Source organism: Grammomys surdaster, unplaced genomic scaffold (assembly GCF_004785775.1).
Source record: "Grammomys surdaster isolate TR1022 unplaced genomic scaffold, NIH_TR_1.0 126185, whole genome shotgun sequence".
Lineage (NCBI taxonomy): Eukaryota > Metazoa > Chordata > Mammalia > Rodentia > Muridae > Grammomys > Grammomys surdaster.
This window is the reverse complement of record NW_021620991.1, coordinates 2,241,526-2,260,070: the sequence shown is the minus strand read 5'-3', so window position 1 is coordinate 2,260,070 and position 18,545 is coordinate 2,241,526. Positions and strand designations below refer to the sequence as shown.

General features: G+C 50.1%; 1 protein-coding gene across 1 annotated transcript in view; it reads right to left on the bottom strand.

The window, feature by feature from the left end:
• Window positions 1–1,544: 1,544 nt before the first annotated feature.
• Window positions 1,545–18,545, bottom strand: part of Ajap1 (adherens junctions associated protein 1) — a 55,492-nt gene continuing 38,491 nt past the window's right edge. Inside the window, exons 4-6 of the mRNA XM_028757798.1 lie at window positions 6,972–7,059; window positions 4,538–4,780; window positions 1,545–1,617 (exon numbers count right to left, since the gene is read on the bottom strand). Coding sequence (XP_028613631.1) covers window positions 1,545–1,617; window positions 4,538–4,780; window positions 6,972–7,059 — 404 coding nt within the window. The remainder of the gene's footprint in view (window positions 1,618–4,537; window positions 4,781–6,971; window positions 7,060–18,545) is intronic.

Sequence of the window (18,545 nt, the reverse complement as noted above, 5' to 3'; positions counted from 1 at the left end):
CTCTGTACCCATATTGTCTTTGAACTCTCAGTGATTCCCCTGCCACAGACTTACGATTGCCTGATTACAGACATTAGCAACCGGGCCACCTTTGATGAACTTTTAAAGCTATCACCTAGATGTGGCACCTACCCCACCCTGGGACCTGCCAAGCCTCACCAGGTGACAGAGAACTCCACTGCTCCCCAACACGAGCTGAGTGTGCACATCCACATCCCCAATGGAGAGAGCACACTGGAAGACCATGGCACTGTGCTCTGAGGACGCACCGGGCTCTGAGTCCTTGCCTGCTAGAAGGCTGTGCTTGCCACCCAGGCTCGGTGAAGGCCTCCGCGGAAGGCTCATTTCCAGTCTAATCTAATTACATTCGCTTGCCCGTTGGCGGAACATGTTGGCTTTGGGACAGAGACTGAGGGCTGGAGATTTGATTTGGACCAAACTTGCGATTCATTAGTGCCGGGATTAAGAACCGACCGATTCGTTTCCAAACTGGCAGCAATTCTTCCCTGCTTCCTGCTGGACAAGGGCTGGGTATAGAGCCTCTGAGCCATGCTCACCCCACATCCCACACAGTAGGTAAGCACCGAGCAAGAGGAAAAGATTTGCGGACACCGTGTCCTAAGAGTCGGGCTTGTCATCTCACCGGAAATGATTGGATGGATGCCTCTTTGACAAGAGGGACATAGACTTGCTGGCTCTGCTGTGATACTCAGGGCGAAGGAGGGTTCCCGGTAAGACTTGCATCTCAAAGGAAAGGAGGACAGACAGACACCACCACGGGCTGTGTCTGCAGCATGTGTAAGTCGGACTTGTGGGCTGTGCAGCTCCTGGGCAAGGTGCTCACGGCCCTGTGGGCTACTATTCACAGATATAGCACAGAAGCCATTGGATGTTCATACCAACCAAAGCAAGCCGAATGTTCCCAGGCAGCAGAGCGTGAAGAATTCATCCTGTCTGGGTGCAGGTCTCCAGCTTCAAATTAGAGGATGTCTCAAGTCTTTCGCTTCCTTTCTTCATCATGTCATTTCTTATCTCTTATTTTCATAGTTCAAGACGGTCTTTTAATTCCAATCTGGTCGCCCTCCCCCTCTCCCCCAGCATGGTTTGTGTGATGAGGGTGTGATCCCTGTCTGCTTAGCTGCTGCCCCGGTGGGTGGCTTCCTGTTGAGGGAAGAGGGTGCTGTGCCTAGAGCTTGTTTCTGAAGGTGATTTCAGCTCTCAGCTCTGCACAGGGAGAGCATGACAGTTGAGCTGCTGCTGCTGCTGCTGCTGCTGCTACTGCTGCAAGGAGATCCTGTGAGCTACTCCCCCATGGCATAGTCTCATCTGTGTGTCTGAGAGACGTACCTCAGAGACCCATGGTCCTGTACCTACACAGGGGATGTCCTGAGAAACCCACTGTCTTAGAGAGGGGCTCCTGGTCATCTCAAAAAGAGGTAAGGATAGTAGTGGAGGGGAGGGCATCCTGCCCCAGGAAGATACGTACCATGAAACAGACACATGGCGTCTGCCCCGCCCCCAGGAGGTAAAAAGCCTTCGGCCAGTCAGCAGGAGATTTCAAACCATTTCTCAGACACAAAGGCCACAGGGATGAGATGCCTATCCGCAGAGGAGGACCTGGGAGAGCAGAGAAGGATGGTGTTGTTAGCCTGTGCACACCACAGGGCAGGTGAGCTGGGTAGCCTGCAGGTTGGGTCTGCTCTCTTGAGGAGGGTTTTTAAGGGACTACCATTTTCTTGCAGGCACATGAGCAGAGAGGCTGGAGGTTGAGGACTCAGGTGTGAAGGCGGGAAGGCTGGCCATCCCTCACTCCTGTGCTATCTCCAGATGCTGGCTTTGGGGTGAGCTTAAAGCCAGGGTCTATGCATCCATAGGCAGAGACCATATTGCCTATGATAGAAAGGACAGCACTTAGGTCCTAAAATGTTTCCCTTACATTTTGTCATTGAAAGCAGGTTACTGTGATGGTTAGTGTTAACTACCAATTTGACACAACCTAGAATTACCTTGGAAGAGAGTCACAGTGAGGGACCATATAAATCAGGTTGGCCCGTGAGCATGTCTATGGAGTGGGGTTATCTTCATTGTTAATTAATGTGGGTGAAATTCAGACCACTGTGAGTGGCACCATTCCCTAGGCAGGGGATTCTGGGAGAATCCAGACCACTGTGAGTGGCACCATTCCCTAGGTAGGGGATCCTGGGAGAATCCAGACCACTGTGAGTGGCACCATTCCCTAGGCAGGGGATCCTGTGAGAATCCAGACCACTGTGAGTGGCACCATTCCCTAGGCAGGAGATCCTGGGAGAATCCAGACCACTGTGAGTAGCACCATTCCCTAGGCAGGGGATCCTGGGAGAATCCAGACCACTGTGAGTGGCACCATTCCTTAGGCAGGGGATTCTGGGAAAATCCAGACCACTGTGAGTGGCACCATTCCCTAGGCAGGGGATTCTGGGAAAATCCAGACCACTGTGAGTGGCACCATTTCCTAGGCAGGGGATCCTGGGAGAATCCAGACCACTGTGAGTGGCACCATTCCCTAGGCAGGGGATCCTGGGAGAATCCAGACTACTGTGAGTGGCACCATTCCCTAGGTAGGGGATTCTGAAACATATAAATGTGAAGACGGCAAGCAAGCAGATACACATGCATTTATTTCTCTCGGCTCTAGAGAGCCAGCTGCTTTAAGCTTCTGCTGCTGTGAAATCCCTGTAATGATAGGCTGAATCCTGAATAAACTGAGTAAGCTCCTTTCTATTCTAAGCTGCTTTTTGTCAAGGTGTTTCATCACAACAACAGATATAAAACAAGCAACTACCATGTCCCAGGCCCAGTGGCAGGCACCAGAGTGTTACCCTTCCTGGTTCTGTAGCAGGGTATGAGAGTATCAGATACCAAACCCTCTACAGAAAGACAGGGTTTTCCCTATGGCTCACCTGCTCACTTAGCCAGTAGCACAGGAGCATATGAACTGGTGGCCAGAAGCCCTGATGTCCAAGATTCACCCTTACTTATAGTAAAGCAGCAAATATGTTGGAAATGACAGAGTGACCCAAAGCCGTCCTCCCCATGGCCATGACAGGGAGCTCTCAACAGTGTTCCTATGCTGTTGTGATGGTTTGAATATGCTCGGCCAGGGAGTGACACTATTAGGAGGTGGGTGTGCCCTTGTTGTAGTAGGTGTGGCCTTGTTGGAGTGGGTGTGGTCTTGTTGGAGTGGGTGTGGCCTTGATGGAGTAGGTGTGGCCTTGTTGGAGTGGGTGTGTCACTGTGGGTATGAGCTTTAAGACCCTCATCTTAGCTGCTTGGAAGCCAGTATCTGCTAGCAGCCTTCAGATGAAGATGTAGAACTCTCAACTCCTCCTGCACTATGCCTGCTTGGATGCTGCTCTGCTCCCTCCTTGATGATAATGGACTGTACCTCTAAACCTGTAATCCAGCACCAATTAAATGTTGTCCTTATGAGAGTTGTCTCGGTCATGGTGTCTGTTCACAGCAGTAAAACCATAACTAAGACAACTGCTAATCCAGCTCTGATCTGGGGAGGGGCCTTTCAGGCATGTGAGCATCCAGCTTACAGCCTCATTTCTTTTTTCTTTTTTTCTTTTCCTAATTTACAAATGACGCACGGGTGCACAGTCACTTAAAAAAAATAGCTTATTGATATTTTAATTTAATGCTGGGCAAACCCTGAGCGGCTGACTCAGGAGTTTGCTAACCATTCCCAGGGATGGCTGGAGAAGGGTGTCTTCTTTGAGGGATAACCCATTTAATAACAGCATTTAATAAGAGGCTCCAGTCTGCTTGGCGTTTTCCGTGTTTCTGAGCTGGCTGCCGACACATTATTGTTGACAAAATCTCAGAGATACCGACTGTGGGAGGAACCCAACATGATCTGCTGATGCTCGAGGGAGCAGTGAGTCCTTGGCTGGCTTTGAACCCTAAGGCTGGAGGGCAGGTAGGTACTCAGCCCCAGGCACAGTGGGAGGGGCTGAGAATACCTCTTCATCACAGTTTGGGGGTCTAGGATAGGTGTTGGTATCAAGCTCTGAACCCAGTGACGTCACATCTAGGCGACCCCCACATCGTTGTCAAGGCAATCACCAAACATTCCCAGAACCCACTTGGCTACCTTCTACCTTTACCTGGGAGAGGCTACGTCACCGCCCATATAATACAGGCAGAGCCCCCTGACCTTTCTCTCTTCTTTCACCTTCCTCCTCTTCTTCACCCCTCCCATCTTTGCCCTATCTCTTGAATAAACCCCACTCAGAACCTTAGAACCATTTGGTCTGGTGTGGTCTATTCTAAGCCGCGCGGACGTATTTCAATAGGTTTTCACTATGACTTCCGCTGTGCTTCCCAGGGTGGCTACATACCTGTTGATTCAACTTCACTGCTATCGCTTTGACAAATCAGCTCTCCGCATGTGCTGGGCCCTTGCAAGCTCTATGGGGCAACTGGCCAAAATGGCAGTGCCCGGTTCACCCACACAGAGCTTTGAACCTCAGAGCCTGGATCACGTGGAACTCACCGGTTTCCATTGAACGTGGACTTGTACTCCCCGGTTGAGTGCAGCGTCTCATCGGCATACACCGGCACGGAGGCCCTGACACACTCGTGGGAACACTGCAGTGTCTCATTATAGGCGGTGAAGATATCCACACTGCTGGGCACCCGGGCCGGGGTGAAGTCCGTCAAGTTCTGGCAACTCTCCTCCTGCTGATTCATCTTCCGCTGGTGGCTGTTCCTCCGAGTGTGACCGCTTGGGGCACAACTAGGAGAGAGAGAGGCGGGTTGGAGGTGGGGGTGGGCAGGTCCCGGAGCTCATGTGCGGCTGGCTCCCGCACATCCACAGTGAGGCCTCCGCTGCCAGGCATGATTTATATGACATAGTAATTCCCAGCCTCTTCAGGAAGATCAACCACAATCAAGCAATCAGCTTTTTTTTTTTTTTTCAGATATAAAATCTGAATTTTAAATGCGGCCATTATCACAAGAGTGCTTTGAGGTGAGCGGTGGGACTAGGGAACCTTATTTGCCTAAAGAATGTCAGCTAGACTGAGATGGCTGACTCAGTTTCCCTCAGATGCCTTAATTGGATGGAAAGGTTGATAATGCCCATTGCAGGAGGGCTGGGTGGCCAGGAGGCGACCTTTGTGTGTGTGTGTGGGGGGTAGCCTGGGGTTAGAGACTGCTTGACTGTTGGATGAACTGCTGAAAGGTAGCTCCTGCCCTGCCCCCCGACTTGCTGTATGTCTGTCTATCTGTCTGTCTGTCTGTCTTTATGTCACCTTGCCCAGAACGCATCTTCAAAGGTGAAACAATGACTTGTGTGCTTGCCAGGATCTGACAAAGGCGCTCTCTCGTGCCCCATGAGCTCCGCCTCACTCCTCCACCAGTCTTGGAGGATGAACAGGGGACCCCACTCCTGTCTCTGAGGGAATATCACAGGAACGCAAGGTGACACCAAAGCCAGGTGGCCTGTCTTCTGAGGGTCTCACTTTACTCTCTGCTTCTGTTTCCCCAAGTGGGAGGGAGGCTTTGATTCCTGCTGAAACTGAGCACGGGGCAGAAGATCCCTCAGCAGAAGAGACTCTGAAGCCGGACGGTGGTGGCGCACGCCTTTAATCCCAGCACTTGGGAGGCAGAGGCAGGCGGATTTCTGAGTTCGAGGCCAGCCTGGTCTACAGAGTGAGTTCCAGGACAGCCAGGGCTACACAGAGAAACCCTGTCTCGGGGAAAAAAAAAAAACAAAAGAAGAGACTCTGAGCTCTACTGACCGTCTTCACTCACGCCTAATTGCTTGGCTTGTCACAGAAGGGGGTCACAAGTCCTCTCTGTTCCTGGGGTTTGGTCATGATGTCGTACTATGTCACATGCACAAGGGACTGGGGTCGTCCCCCTTGAAATACTTTGCTGTCCATGTATACTGGATCTACCAGGAGTCCACCTGCCTACCAGGTATGAGGCCAGTGGAATGGGGTTTGTCCTGGGCTGTTAGTCCCCCTTGCTACCTACCTCTGGCTCCCTTGCTTCTGGGTTTGTCCAGTGGCTGGAACCCTACTTGTTATTTACATATGTCTGGGATCAGGGCACACTGTACCGCTGGGGAGCTGGACCTCTGAGGCCCACAAGCAACAGATGCCTTTCCAAGTGGCTGCAGGAGGATCTGAGATGCAAGTGCTACAGGCAGCAAGGAACCCTCTCGGTTTTCTTGGGCTGTGTCAGAAGAACACACCCAGCAAGGCCAGCCTCAAAGAAGGCCACTTTACAGAAGGGAGCAGGGAAGGGAGCCATCTGCAGCAAGGCAGCAGAGTGGTTAGCGAGCAGAGAAATACTGCTCAAGGCAGAGAAAGTCTGTCTGGGATTGCAGCTTTGACCTCAGTGGAGAATGGGAGTCCAGGAGGGGTCTGGCCAGGCAGATGATGCTTCTCTGCCCTTCTGGGAGGTATGATAGGCAATGGACACAGATAACACATGGGTCCAGCTAGACCTGGGTGACGGGAGAAACATGTATCCTGGGAAACCATGTCACAAAGGTGGGGCGTGGGAGCCGAGATAAGAACTACATTAGAAAGCAGACCCAGCTGAATACAGTCGTGGCCACAGTCCCTTTTACTGTAGTCACCTGGGACCTCCTACTCCAACGGGAATGCAGTCTGTAGGCTGCCATTCAGGTCTGTTTCATCTGAAATGGAGGTCTTGTGTTACCCAGCTACATAGCTGAGGCTGACCTTGAACCTCTGACGCTCTTGCCTCTACTTCCCTAGCGCTGGAATTAGAGGTACAGGCCAACACACCCAGTGTACGCAGAGCTGGGAAGGAAGCCAAGGCTCCAGGCAAGCTGGCCAAGTATTCTGCCAATGGAGTTAAATCCGGAGCATCTAAACCCGGTCTTAAAATGTTGGTGCTCTCTGTGCAGACCTCCCTGGGTACCCCCGCAGCCCGACGCTCCCGGGCCTTACCAGTTTTTTAAGACAAGAGTTGTGATGAGCGCAGCAATCACCATGATGAGGGAGACGGTGATGGTGATGATCTGATGCACAGCCAGACCTGGAGGGGAGGAGATGGGAGAGGTCAAAGGTCATGACACAGGGGTCAAAGATCAGCACACAGGCAAGGCCATGGCGGAAGGCACCAGGGCTGGAGCTGGCAGGGACAGACCAAAGGACATTGAGCAGGTGCTTAGAGATTCATTTGAAGCAACAAGACTGTTACCCTGCATCCAGAAAGAGAGTCTCCAGCCCTGATTGAGAGTCTTTCCCGTACTTAGCATCTCAGCAAGGACTTGGCCATGGGCAGTTGTGCCCTGTGCCTGCTGCCTTGATCTGGATTCAAGTAGCTCTGCCGAGATTCCCAAGCCCTCCCTCCCTACTTCCCTCCTCGTGCATGGTGCAAAGGTTCTGCTTCTCTATTCTGGAGCCATGAGCATGAGCATGTGGAGGAGACTGGCCTGACCCAGGTGGTGCCAGTCTGACCCATACAGGACTTCTAGAAGAAGATGAGTTCCCCTACAGCAGACCCTAAAGACGCCCTCCCCAGGGCTGTCTCCTGTTCCTAGAGCCCTCCATGACTGCTGCCTGCAAAGTTAGTTCCCAGCAGTGAAATAACGAAGGAAGGGTGAGTCTTCTGTCACCCGGCCTGGAAGTCCTATCCTTCTCCCCAGGGAAGAATGAAGGTGGACTGGACCATAGAGTTGACAGGAAGGGGATAGACGGGCAGAGCCCACCTTGGCAGTTGGATAGCCAGAACTAATGCAGACGAATGGCCAAGGTCATGATTTCTCCCTCATCCCCCTCCAGTGCTCCCAACCAGTGATGCAGGATAGAGCGGAGAAGGCGGGTACTAGCTCCCGCCTCTGGCCCCATCCTTGTCCACATTCCTTCTGGACCTCATTTATCACAGCCCTCCTGGGACATAGGAATAAATATTTTCCCCAGATGACTATGATCCAGCCTCAGTGGTCTGCAGGGTACACAGCCTCGGCTCTTTCCTGATGTTGGTAAACATGGGATCTGAACGGAAGACCAAGGTAGCTTGGGGAACCTTCAGGGCAAAGCATCTTCCTCTGAGGGCTGATGTCTTTGAGATGAGTGGACCCTGTCCTGTCTCTACCTGGCACCCAATTCTAACACCCTCTCTGCAGACACCCGATCATCACATCTGACAGAACTGAGGTGCTAGGGCACATATTTCCACGCGGCAGACTGCAGTGTTCCGAGGTCGCTGGCAGCCTCCCAGAGACCGTCGCAGAAGCAGATGTTCCTTCTCTGCTAAACGCGATCATCAAGGGAGAGTCGTCCGCGAACGATTCCAAGTTGGCGAAGCCAGAACACACATCCCGGTTCCCCACTCCCCCTCCTCTGTGAGGAACCGCCATTTGTCACGAAGGATTCCCATTCTGGTTCACAGGAGGAAACAGAGGAGCCGACGAAGGACTGTCAAGGCCATCCACCGTTTCTACCCGTTGATTTGAGAGCCACTGTGGCACACTCTCTGTGCGGCATGGTGCTTGCAGAGGCCCTCGTAGCCATCATGGCTGCTGTCGGGAACAGCGGGTCAATTCCACTTGCTTTGAAGTCAGAACTCTCAGTGCCCACCGAGGCCTGTGGCTTCCCACACACCTGTGCTCAGTCTGGAGCACTTCCTGTTGACCTTGGGTGAGCCTCCTACTCTTTCAAGACCACTATTCAACCTCACCAGTGGGGTTAAAGCCAAGCTAGACCTCGGGAGCTATCTTCACTCTCCTCAATAATGGAGAACCCACCAGCCCAGGCATCTCCGTCTTCTCACTAGGGTCTGAGAACCATCACAGATCTTGCAAGCAGGGGAGGAGTTGACAAGGATGGGCAGTTTGATGGACAACTCTAGAAAGGGTGTTGCCTGCTCACTGTCCTATCGTGTTACAGACAGAACAGTCAAGAAGCAGCCGTGTCGTTCTGAAGGACTATGCTGATCCCGAGCTGGCAGATGCACCAAAGAGGAGGAGAAAGCTGATGACTAAGACAGAGATGATGGTGATGATGTTGATGGTGGTGATGATGGTGTTAATCCTGATGGCAAAGTGATGACGAAGACTATTTAGATTTTGGTGGCGGTGACGATAGTCACGACCTACATCAGCATAACTGAAATTCCCTTCAATGCCATCATCAGGAGCATCATCCAATCACAGTCATCAACACCAAGATCATCATTGCTGCCGTTATCACCGTGACGACGGCAGGGAGCCCGGGAGGAGGAGGATGGCAGCGATGATCACGGATAGTCACTCAACAAGCGTCAGCCATGGCCAGTGTGGTCACTCTCCCCTGTAGTCCTGGCAACACCCTGAGTGGTAGATTCTACAGTGACAGGTTACAGAAGGGAAAATCACCCTGGGAATCTGTACATTCTTCAGATCACGAGGGATCCACTGGCTCCAGCAACAGTGTATTAGACAATCCTGGGCAGCCTCGGCTAATCTGAGTACTGTCTCCCCGCTTGTGTGTCAGAGGCTAGAAGCTCACATGCCACCACCTCCTCAGTGGGAAGGTTCCATGGACCCTGCTCCAGGCCAATGCTGGGGGGCAGCCTTCCAGCCACACACTGATTCCCATGGCGAAAACTATATCTTTGTTCCTTGGGGTGAATGTGCCACCTTCTATGCCAAGGCTAGAGAACGGTATCAAGGCTGGACTGATGGCGGATAGAAAAGAGCAGAAGGCAGAGCTGAGGACCAGTAACAGCAGAGACTCGCTCACCAGAGAGGGGTGGCCCACCAGAGGCAAAGAGAATCCTTTGGTAAGGACAACAAACTCAGCTGTCCAGCTCCAGTTGTGTGCAGCAGTGGAGGAGACCAGGGTACCCTTCAACTCTGACCTCTTTCTCATCCTGAGAGGATTCTGTCACTGAGCTGGCTATCAGCAGATGCCGAGTCCATAGGAGACGAGAGGTCACGGACAGAGGCATCACTGGTGTTGGATTCCTCATTACCTTCCCCCAGCTGAGAAAGGAAAAGACCAGTTCTACTCTTCGGTAGTGAAAGAAACAGAGAAGGAAATAGTGGACTCAGGAGACCCTGCTCAGTGATGACTATGAACACAGAATACCAACCTCTGACTAAGGTCCTTGTGAATTTCTGACCTCCTATAAAGGGGCTCATCACCATCTTTGTATCTGTGCCTACCCGGTGCACACTACACCTCACCCAGAACCTTTAACGATGGCTACATGCCATATTGCTACATTTGTTACTAAGAAATAAGAAACCAGGGAGACCGGAACAAAGCTGTATTGGTTAGGTTTTTATCAATTTGACACAAGCTAGAGTCACCTGGGGAAAGGAACCTCAGCTGGGAAATTGCCTCCATCAGACTGGCCTGTGGGCAAGTCTGAGGGTTCATATTCTTGATGAATAACCATATCTGGAGAGGTGTGTAAGAAAGCAAACCGAGCAAGCCAGTATGTCGTGTTATGTCATGGTCTCTGCTTCAGTTCCTGCCCCGACTTCCCTTCCTGATAGACCACAAGCTGTTAAAATGAAATGAACTCTTTGCTCCCCAAGTTGCTTTCGGTCATGGTGTTTTATCACAACAATAGAAACCCTAACGAAGTCAACTGTCAAAGCCCAGGGCACATTTGAAAAACTTGTTTTTCTTACAAATTTTGTACGTGAGTTATTTATTTACATAACTTCTAGTTCTCCCTCTCCCCAACCCTTCTTGTGTCACCCTCTCCCCTCAAGTTCATGATCTCTCCTACAGTTACTATTGTTGCCATACATATACATATCTATTCATCCTCCATCCGCCCATCCATCATCCATCATCCACCCATTTATCCCCAGCCACCTATCCACCCATCCATCTGTCCATCCATCCATCCATCCATCCTTCTAAATATCCATCCATCCAACCATCCATCCATCCACCCATCCACCCATCCATCCATCCATCCATCCATCCACCCATTCATCCATCCATCCATCCATCCTTCTAAATATCCATCCATCCATCCATCCACCCACCCATCCATCCATCCACCCATCCATCCACCCAAATATCCATCCATCCATCCATCCATCCATCCATCCATCCATACATACATACATACATACAACCATCCATCCACCCACCCATCCATCTATCTGTCCATCCATCCACCCATCCATCCACCCACCCACCAACCTATTGAGTCCGTTTAGTGTTTCTCAAATCTACATCTATTTTGAGCTGATCATTTGGAATCGGATAACCTATTGGTGGTATCCCTGGAGAAGCCTGACTATCCCTCTCTCTGTAGCCACTGATTACCTGTAGTTTTAAAATCTAGGGGTGGGGCCTTGTGAAATTTGACCTAACACCTTGGCCTGTTGACTGAGCATGTCATTATGCAGGTATTGTTTAGGCAGCCATACTGTCAAGATGACATGGGTGCAGCTTCCCTTCTGTGTCTAGCTACTCCTCCTGCATTAGAAGCAAGATCTATGAATGAACCCACAGGTCCTACAGTGATGATGGTTGAACAAAAACGGATCCAAATAACACTTGCATGAAGCAGTTTGGATTATGGGAAATACGCAAGCGCGCTTTGTCCTTTCCTCTCACTGGAAGGCTGTCCACTGAGAAGAGAGCAGAGCCACGTGAGATGTTATAGGACGTCCACAGAGTCTGCCCTGTGACCCCATCTCCTCCAGACACCAGGAGTTGCTCATAATCTTCAAATGGAGCTAACGCAAGCAAAGGTTTCCTCACGAGATCCCTAAGAAATACTTTAGGCTTTTTAGAAGGTATAATATGTGAAGCCAGCTTGTATTGTGCGTATTAGTATACTAATATTATTTTATGATATCATAATAACATTTTATTACTGTAATATAATACCGATGGTATATTGGTATATTATTATGTTTAATTTTTATGTACAATCACCTTGCATTACTGCAATAAAATACTAGAAGGAGCTAACTTTATAAAGAGGAAAGGGTTATTCAGCTCACAGTTTTAAGGGGTCAAGGTTACGGCACCTGAATCAGCCCAGTTCTGGTTACTCCTACATCACATCATGGTGGCTAGTAATGGTTAGGGAATGTGCAGGGGTAAGATTACAGAGAGTGGGGGAAGAGATCAAGGAAGACATATGCAGGCTCAAAGATCTCATGGTCCCTTTTGAAGGTATGTGCCCATTGTTCTAAGTACCATCCTTTAGGCCTCTACTCTTCAAGGCCCCAACTCTTCCCACACCATCCTGGGATCGAGTCTCCAGTTGCAATGGACCCTTGGAGGCACTTAAGCTACATCTCAAACATATCAGCGTTTGTACTAGACTATGGCCATCAAGGTGCACAACACACCATAGACAATGTACAAAAAATAGCCGTAATTGTGTTTCAATAAAATTTTATTTGTATATATTTTGAAAGACCAGCTGCCATACTCTGGCCATGTACAGCAGTTTTTAGAATCGTCACTAAGGTGAGCAGACAAATGGTGTGTGTGTGGGTTCCTTGTAGATTTAATGAAACTATTTATGTTCTGACTTCTGACTAAAGCTGAGGCTTCCAGTGTAAACCTGTGGTTCAAAACACCAGCATCTCCCCACTCTGTCACCAGAGGGTCGCTGTCTGCAGAGATTCTCACTGCCATTGTCTAGATGGTTTAAAAACAGCCACAGCCTTTTGCTTGCAGCCTGGCCCTCTATCCAGCAGCATTGCTGGCCCTGCTAGATTGGGTCTGCCCCCATGCAGCAGTTTGACAGTAGACCGCTTTGCATGATGGGTCTCTGGAGAACTCAATTTGACAGGATTCTTGATTCTCGAAAATCAAAACTCAGAGAGAAATTGACTGACTTAATCCCTTCAGTGGTACTCAGAAATATTTCAGCCAGGTGTCTGTCTGTCTCAATTGTCTTCACTCACGCTGAAGAAGAACCTGCATCTCGTGAATGGTAAGGATGGATGACCAGATCACAGGGAAGGCTGACGGCTCTGTCAGTACAGAACTCGCTTTGCAAGCACATTTGCCCACATTTGATCCCTAGAACTCACACGCAAAGGCTGGAGTGGCGCTGTGTAGTTTATTCCCAGCATGGAAATGAGAGAGGATCCCTAAGACTTGCCGGCCACTGCTGTAGCCCAGTTGGTGGATATTGAGAGACACTCCAATGGGGGAGGTGGACAGCATCTTGAGGATGCCACCAGAGGTTGTCCCATCTCCCATATGCACATCCTTGTGTGTGTTTGTGTATGTGCACACTTGTTCACACACATCTATAAGTAAAAAAATCAGTATTAAAAGCTTTAAAAAAAAACTACCCAGGTTTAGCAGTCACTGTGCAGAGAGAGCCTCGTCACGCTGGTCTGTGGAAAGGATTCTGTCTGTTGTGTGCATGTCAAATTCTCAGGCAGAACTCGTCCAGCCCTGTCCTTCCTTACTCGTGTCTCAACACTCATACCTTGAATCAGTTCTCTCTGGCTAAGTCTCTGGTGACCCTTAAATAACACTTGCAGGGACATCTGCCCCATAAACCCACTGACCCTGTACAAAGCAATCCTTGAGCTGTCCCCACTCCAGCTGTCAGGCAGCCTGTGATCAGCTTGACAATAATGCCACCTCAAAGAAATGCACATTCCCCAGATAAAGTTTTTTAAAAGCTATGAACTTTCTCCCCTCCGCTTTCAAGGTCAATACTGAATTACATCTTCCAACTCTTTGAATTAGGATGTGGCCCTGGAGTCTGGAAGCTTTTCGGTGTGCGGATGCTTGCTCCCCTGTCCTGACAGGTGTTATTGTTCCTGCTAATTTAGGGGCCCTTTCTGCTCCTGGTAATTGCCACTGTATACTAATGTGGTAGGAATCAGCCGCCACGCAGATAATGAAAAATTATATCCGGAATAATGGATGGGGACAGATGGATTACCAAGCTCCACATCAATCAATGGGGCTTTTATGGTTATATTTGTGGTGGTTTGTAATAAGATCTGGCCCTGAAGATTGATGGGGAAGTTGGTAATCCATCTCTGGGTCTGAACGAGGTCTTATTAAAAGAAGCTGAATCAAACGTGGACCACTGTCCGTGGCAAAAACAAACCAATCATGGCTTTCTCTTCCAGCATGGGAGGGAGTAAGCAGAGCATTTAACTTGTCAAACTTGCATGAAGACAAGAGTGATGGCCTTAGAATTTTCCAAGACAAACGAATGGCATATTTTTGTACTCAGAGTGGCTCACTCGATAACACAGGGGCCTCATGGACCCATGTTACAGGTGCAAAGGCCCGGTGGCCACCAGAAGGAAGCAAGACTCCCTTGTAGGTGCTAGTTTGACACGTAAAAGGTTACATGAGACATCCAAATGTGCCAGTTCTTAGGCATATACAGAAGAACAAGACAAGTGGCTTTCATGTCAGGAGCTCAGAGATGCAACTCTGTGAAGCCTTCAGATGGGGTAGGGTGAGCATCAGAGTCCTGACAAATAAAGAAAGCAGGCAGAATGTGTGCACAGAGATCCTTGGGGTCAGGGGATGTGAGGGAACTGGCTTATGAGGTTCCTGGGGCCAAGAAATCCCACCATCTGCCAATAGCAATCAGAAGGAATCTCACCAACCATCAACAGCAAGCAGATGAATTCCCACCATCCACCAACAGCAAGCTGAAGGAATCCCACCATCCCCCAATAGCAAGCAGAAGAATTTCCACCATCTCCCAATAGCAAGGAGAAGGGAGCCAGCATATCAACTGTGTTCTTCGGTCCCAGGGCAATCACCTAAAATCTGGAGCTCACCTCGAGAATCTCAGTTCAAGGCCATAAGCCTGAGCATCAGACTGGGATGAATGAATGTCAGCACCAGAGTCCGAAGACCCCAGGGCCCAAGAGATCTAGCATCAAGCCAGAGCAGGAAGAGTTGAATATTGCCCTTCCCTGGCCTTTCTCAGCTGACGAGTGGATGGCTGTATACAGTGGAGACATAGGATCTGAGCTCTGTCTACTTATAAGAACATGGATGCCTTCCAGAATTAACCAGAAATCTTGCTGCACTTTACACCTGGCCATGTTGACCTTGAGTGACAGTTCAGCTCAAAGTGCTTCAAGGCAAGATGATGAAGGTAGTCCTCATGAGGTAGGGTAGTCTTCATTCCTAAGAAGGGGTGGTCACCATTCCTAAGAAGTAGTTGTCTTCATTCATAAGAAGAGGTGGTCTCCATTCCTAAGAAGGGGCTGTCTCCATTCCTAAGAAGATGCAGTCTCCATTTCTAAGAAGCAGTTGTCTCCATTCATAAGAAGAGGTGGTCTCCATTCCTAAGAAGGGGTAGTCTCCATTCATAAGAAGCAGTGGTCTCCATTCCTAAGAAGGGGTGGTCTCCATTCCTAAGAAGGGGTGGTCCTCATTCCTAAGAAGGGGTGGTCCTCATTCATAAGAAGGGCTTGTCTCCATTCATAAGAAGGGGTAGTCTCCATTCATAAGAAGGGCCTTCAGTTTAGAACAGGGTCTTGAAACAGAACTTGAAAGGCAGAGTCCACCACTCGTAGGACTATGTTGCTACCTCATTGATTTTGGCCTCCCCACAGCAGCTCAATGAAAAGGGGGTTCTCCAAAAACCACCCCAAAGCCTCTCAACTCCACTTGGAGCATAGACCACCAATCAGCAAGATTTAGTGGTATTGTGAAACAATTTCTGTGGTGACAGAGGGTGGTGGTTCTACTAGGGTCTCACAGTCAGAGGCCAGAGAGGCTGCTGACCATCCCCCAGGGCACGAGTCCACCCCGTAAGGAGGGAGGGACTAACTGAATGACCGTAAGCTCCAAAGCTGAGAGCACATGAGTTGGAGGGCAGAAATATCCTTTAACCACATGTCTGTAGCCTCACAACGTGAGCTCTCTGGTCAACCCTTCTTATAGTCCTTCCTCCAGACTCTGCCTTGCCGTTAATAAGGGAGGGTCAAGAGATGATAGTCACATGTCAGTGGCAGAACATGCTAATCATTGTTCTAGGGGAACTAAATCATACTCCATTTGTTATGGCACCAAGCAGGGCTGGACAGAATTCGAGGATATTAATTCTGTACTGTGCAGGTTGGGGGTACTCATGACCACTCTTGAATTTAGGAATTAACCAGGGAGACCCATAGCACTCAAAAAGTCTTACACGTGTAAGGATAGCTTAACACAGGGCTGGGATATAGCCCAGTGAGCAGTTGGCTTGGCTGGCATCATAAAGCCCTGGGTTTGACCCCGGCACCACAGTAAGAAGGCAGGGAGTCGTACATGTGTAATATACCAGAGAAGGGGATTGAGAGTTCAAGGCCAACCTTGGTTATGTAGCAGGCATGAGGTCAGGTCAGCTATAACCCTATATAAATTTTATTTTATAAATAGCTTTTCTGCCAGAGGTGAGATCTCGTTAAGAGTTACTGGCAGTTGACTTGTGGCCCAAGTCCTCAAGAAAATGAAAAACAGTCCTATCAGGCTTAACATCGTAAGCTTGGAAGTTCCCTTGGGAACTTAAAACAAGGACATTTCTCAGGGCGGGACTGACCTGTTCTGCACACGCAGCTGAGACACAACTGTCTCAGGCAGGATCACGCCAGAGACAATCCCGTCAGGTACCTCAGGCCCTTGAGGAATGTCAGTCTCTCCTCAACAAGGGGACCAGCACTTGCCACCTAGGACCAAGTGACACCAGCAGGTCACCGGCAACCTGGTGCTGGCTGGGGTTCCAGTGGGGACTGGAGGTTGCTCTCAAGGTCCTGACATTGGGCTGGATAAACTCTGGGATAAATTCATCTGTATTGAAAAGAATTTACATTTGGCATTTCCTTTTAACTTGACAAAAGCTGGTACCACGGACGGGAAGTGTGGAGAGACGGGGACTTACCCCGGCCAGAATGACCACACACCAACACGCTCCCAACCCCAGGGAAGGCATCACCCTGGTCATGTTTGGGCCACGTGCTCCTGCTGCTGATCCGGCTACCTTCTGACAGCTGGGCACACCTGGAAGGCGGGAGGGCCCATAGAACCCACTGGCTGAAGTTTGGTTTGTCTTTGCAGTTGAAAATTGGTTCTCAAGCTTCCTAATGCTGTGACTCTTTAATACAGTCCCACATGTTGTGGTGATCACCACCACCACCACCACCACCACCACCACCACATCATCATCATCATTTCACTGGCTGTTAACACCTACTTCTCAGGGCAATCCTGGGAAGTCATATACTGCACTGGTTGGGTGTTCTTACTTATGAACTAAATGCAGGAAATGTCACACAGATGACAGCCCTGGACTCTCAGCCACGTCCAGGTCACAGGTCCTCATGAACAGCTACTTTCATGCACAGGGCTCTGAATCTGCTTCTTGTTACACACCTGAGGCTTCTAGGGAGGGTGAAGATTACGAACCCTAACGCCATGAGCCTGCTGACCCCGCCTCTCCCTGCAGATGCAGACCTCACAATTCCAGCCTGGAAACAGACAGAAGGGAATGGTGGGGCGGGCCCACGAGTGTAAAGCTTTCTTGGTGCCTGCCAGGCCCACTCATTTCTATATCCCGCCTGGTGGCTTCTGTGTTACAAGTACATGCTTTGCAGAACCGCGGTTCTCACAGAAACGGCAGTATCCAGAGACTGGATTGCTGGCCATTTAAGAAGATGTCTGTAGCCTGGGGAGAAACCTCAGTTAGCAAAGTGCTTGTCTTGCAAAAATAAAGACCCGAGTCCAGTCCTCAGAACCCTCCATAACAATGCCAGGCATGGCGACATATGCTTGCAATCCCAGCTAGGGGAAGCAGAAACAGGAGACTCCCTGGAATGTAACTGGTCTCAACCAGTTGGTGAGAGACCCTGTCTCAAAGTGGGTGGACTGTGTTCTTAGTGATGATACCTGAGGCGTCTATATGCACGTGTGTATACATACACATGAACACGGCAAGTACACACGCACTCACACGTTTTGTAATGTGCTTGTTGCTACCTCCCCAAGATGACCCTAGTGCTCCAGGCTATGACACTGTGGTGAGGTAGGAAAGGAGTGATGGACAGTGTCCCCCTACCCCCTTCCTACTGCATGACCAACCCAGGCAATGAGAACCGGCATAGCTTCAGCCACTCCAAAAAACCAAAGGAGACTGCTGCCTTCAGATTCAGTTCACTGGCTCTAGAAATGGGTCACACCGACAAGCCAGGCTCATCCATCTGCCGCTCTGACCCTCATGGGTGACAGCCTGGCAGGTAGGTAGGGATGGGGGCTGGGCCGGGGTGAAGGAGACTTGGTCCTCCTGGCTCCCTAACACATGGGGAATGAGGCTGGCCACTTGACAGTGTCTTCCCCAGCAGGAAGGCCAGTCACCAGGAACATTCAGAGCCTGCCGAGAGAGGGTTGTACTAGAAACTTCCAGCATTTCCAGTCACAAGCTCACTCGGGCAGCATGTCCTGAACTGCTCGTGTTGCTGGAGAACAGAGGCAGCTGACTGGTAGTTCTGAGCAACCTCCAGAGCAGATACGGGAATGACCCACTTCTCTCTCTCTCTCTCTCTCTCTCTCTCTCTCTCTCTCTCTCTCTCT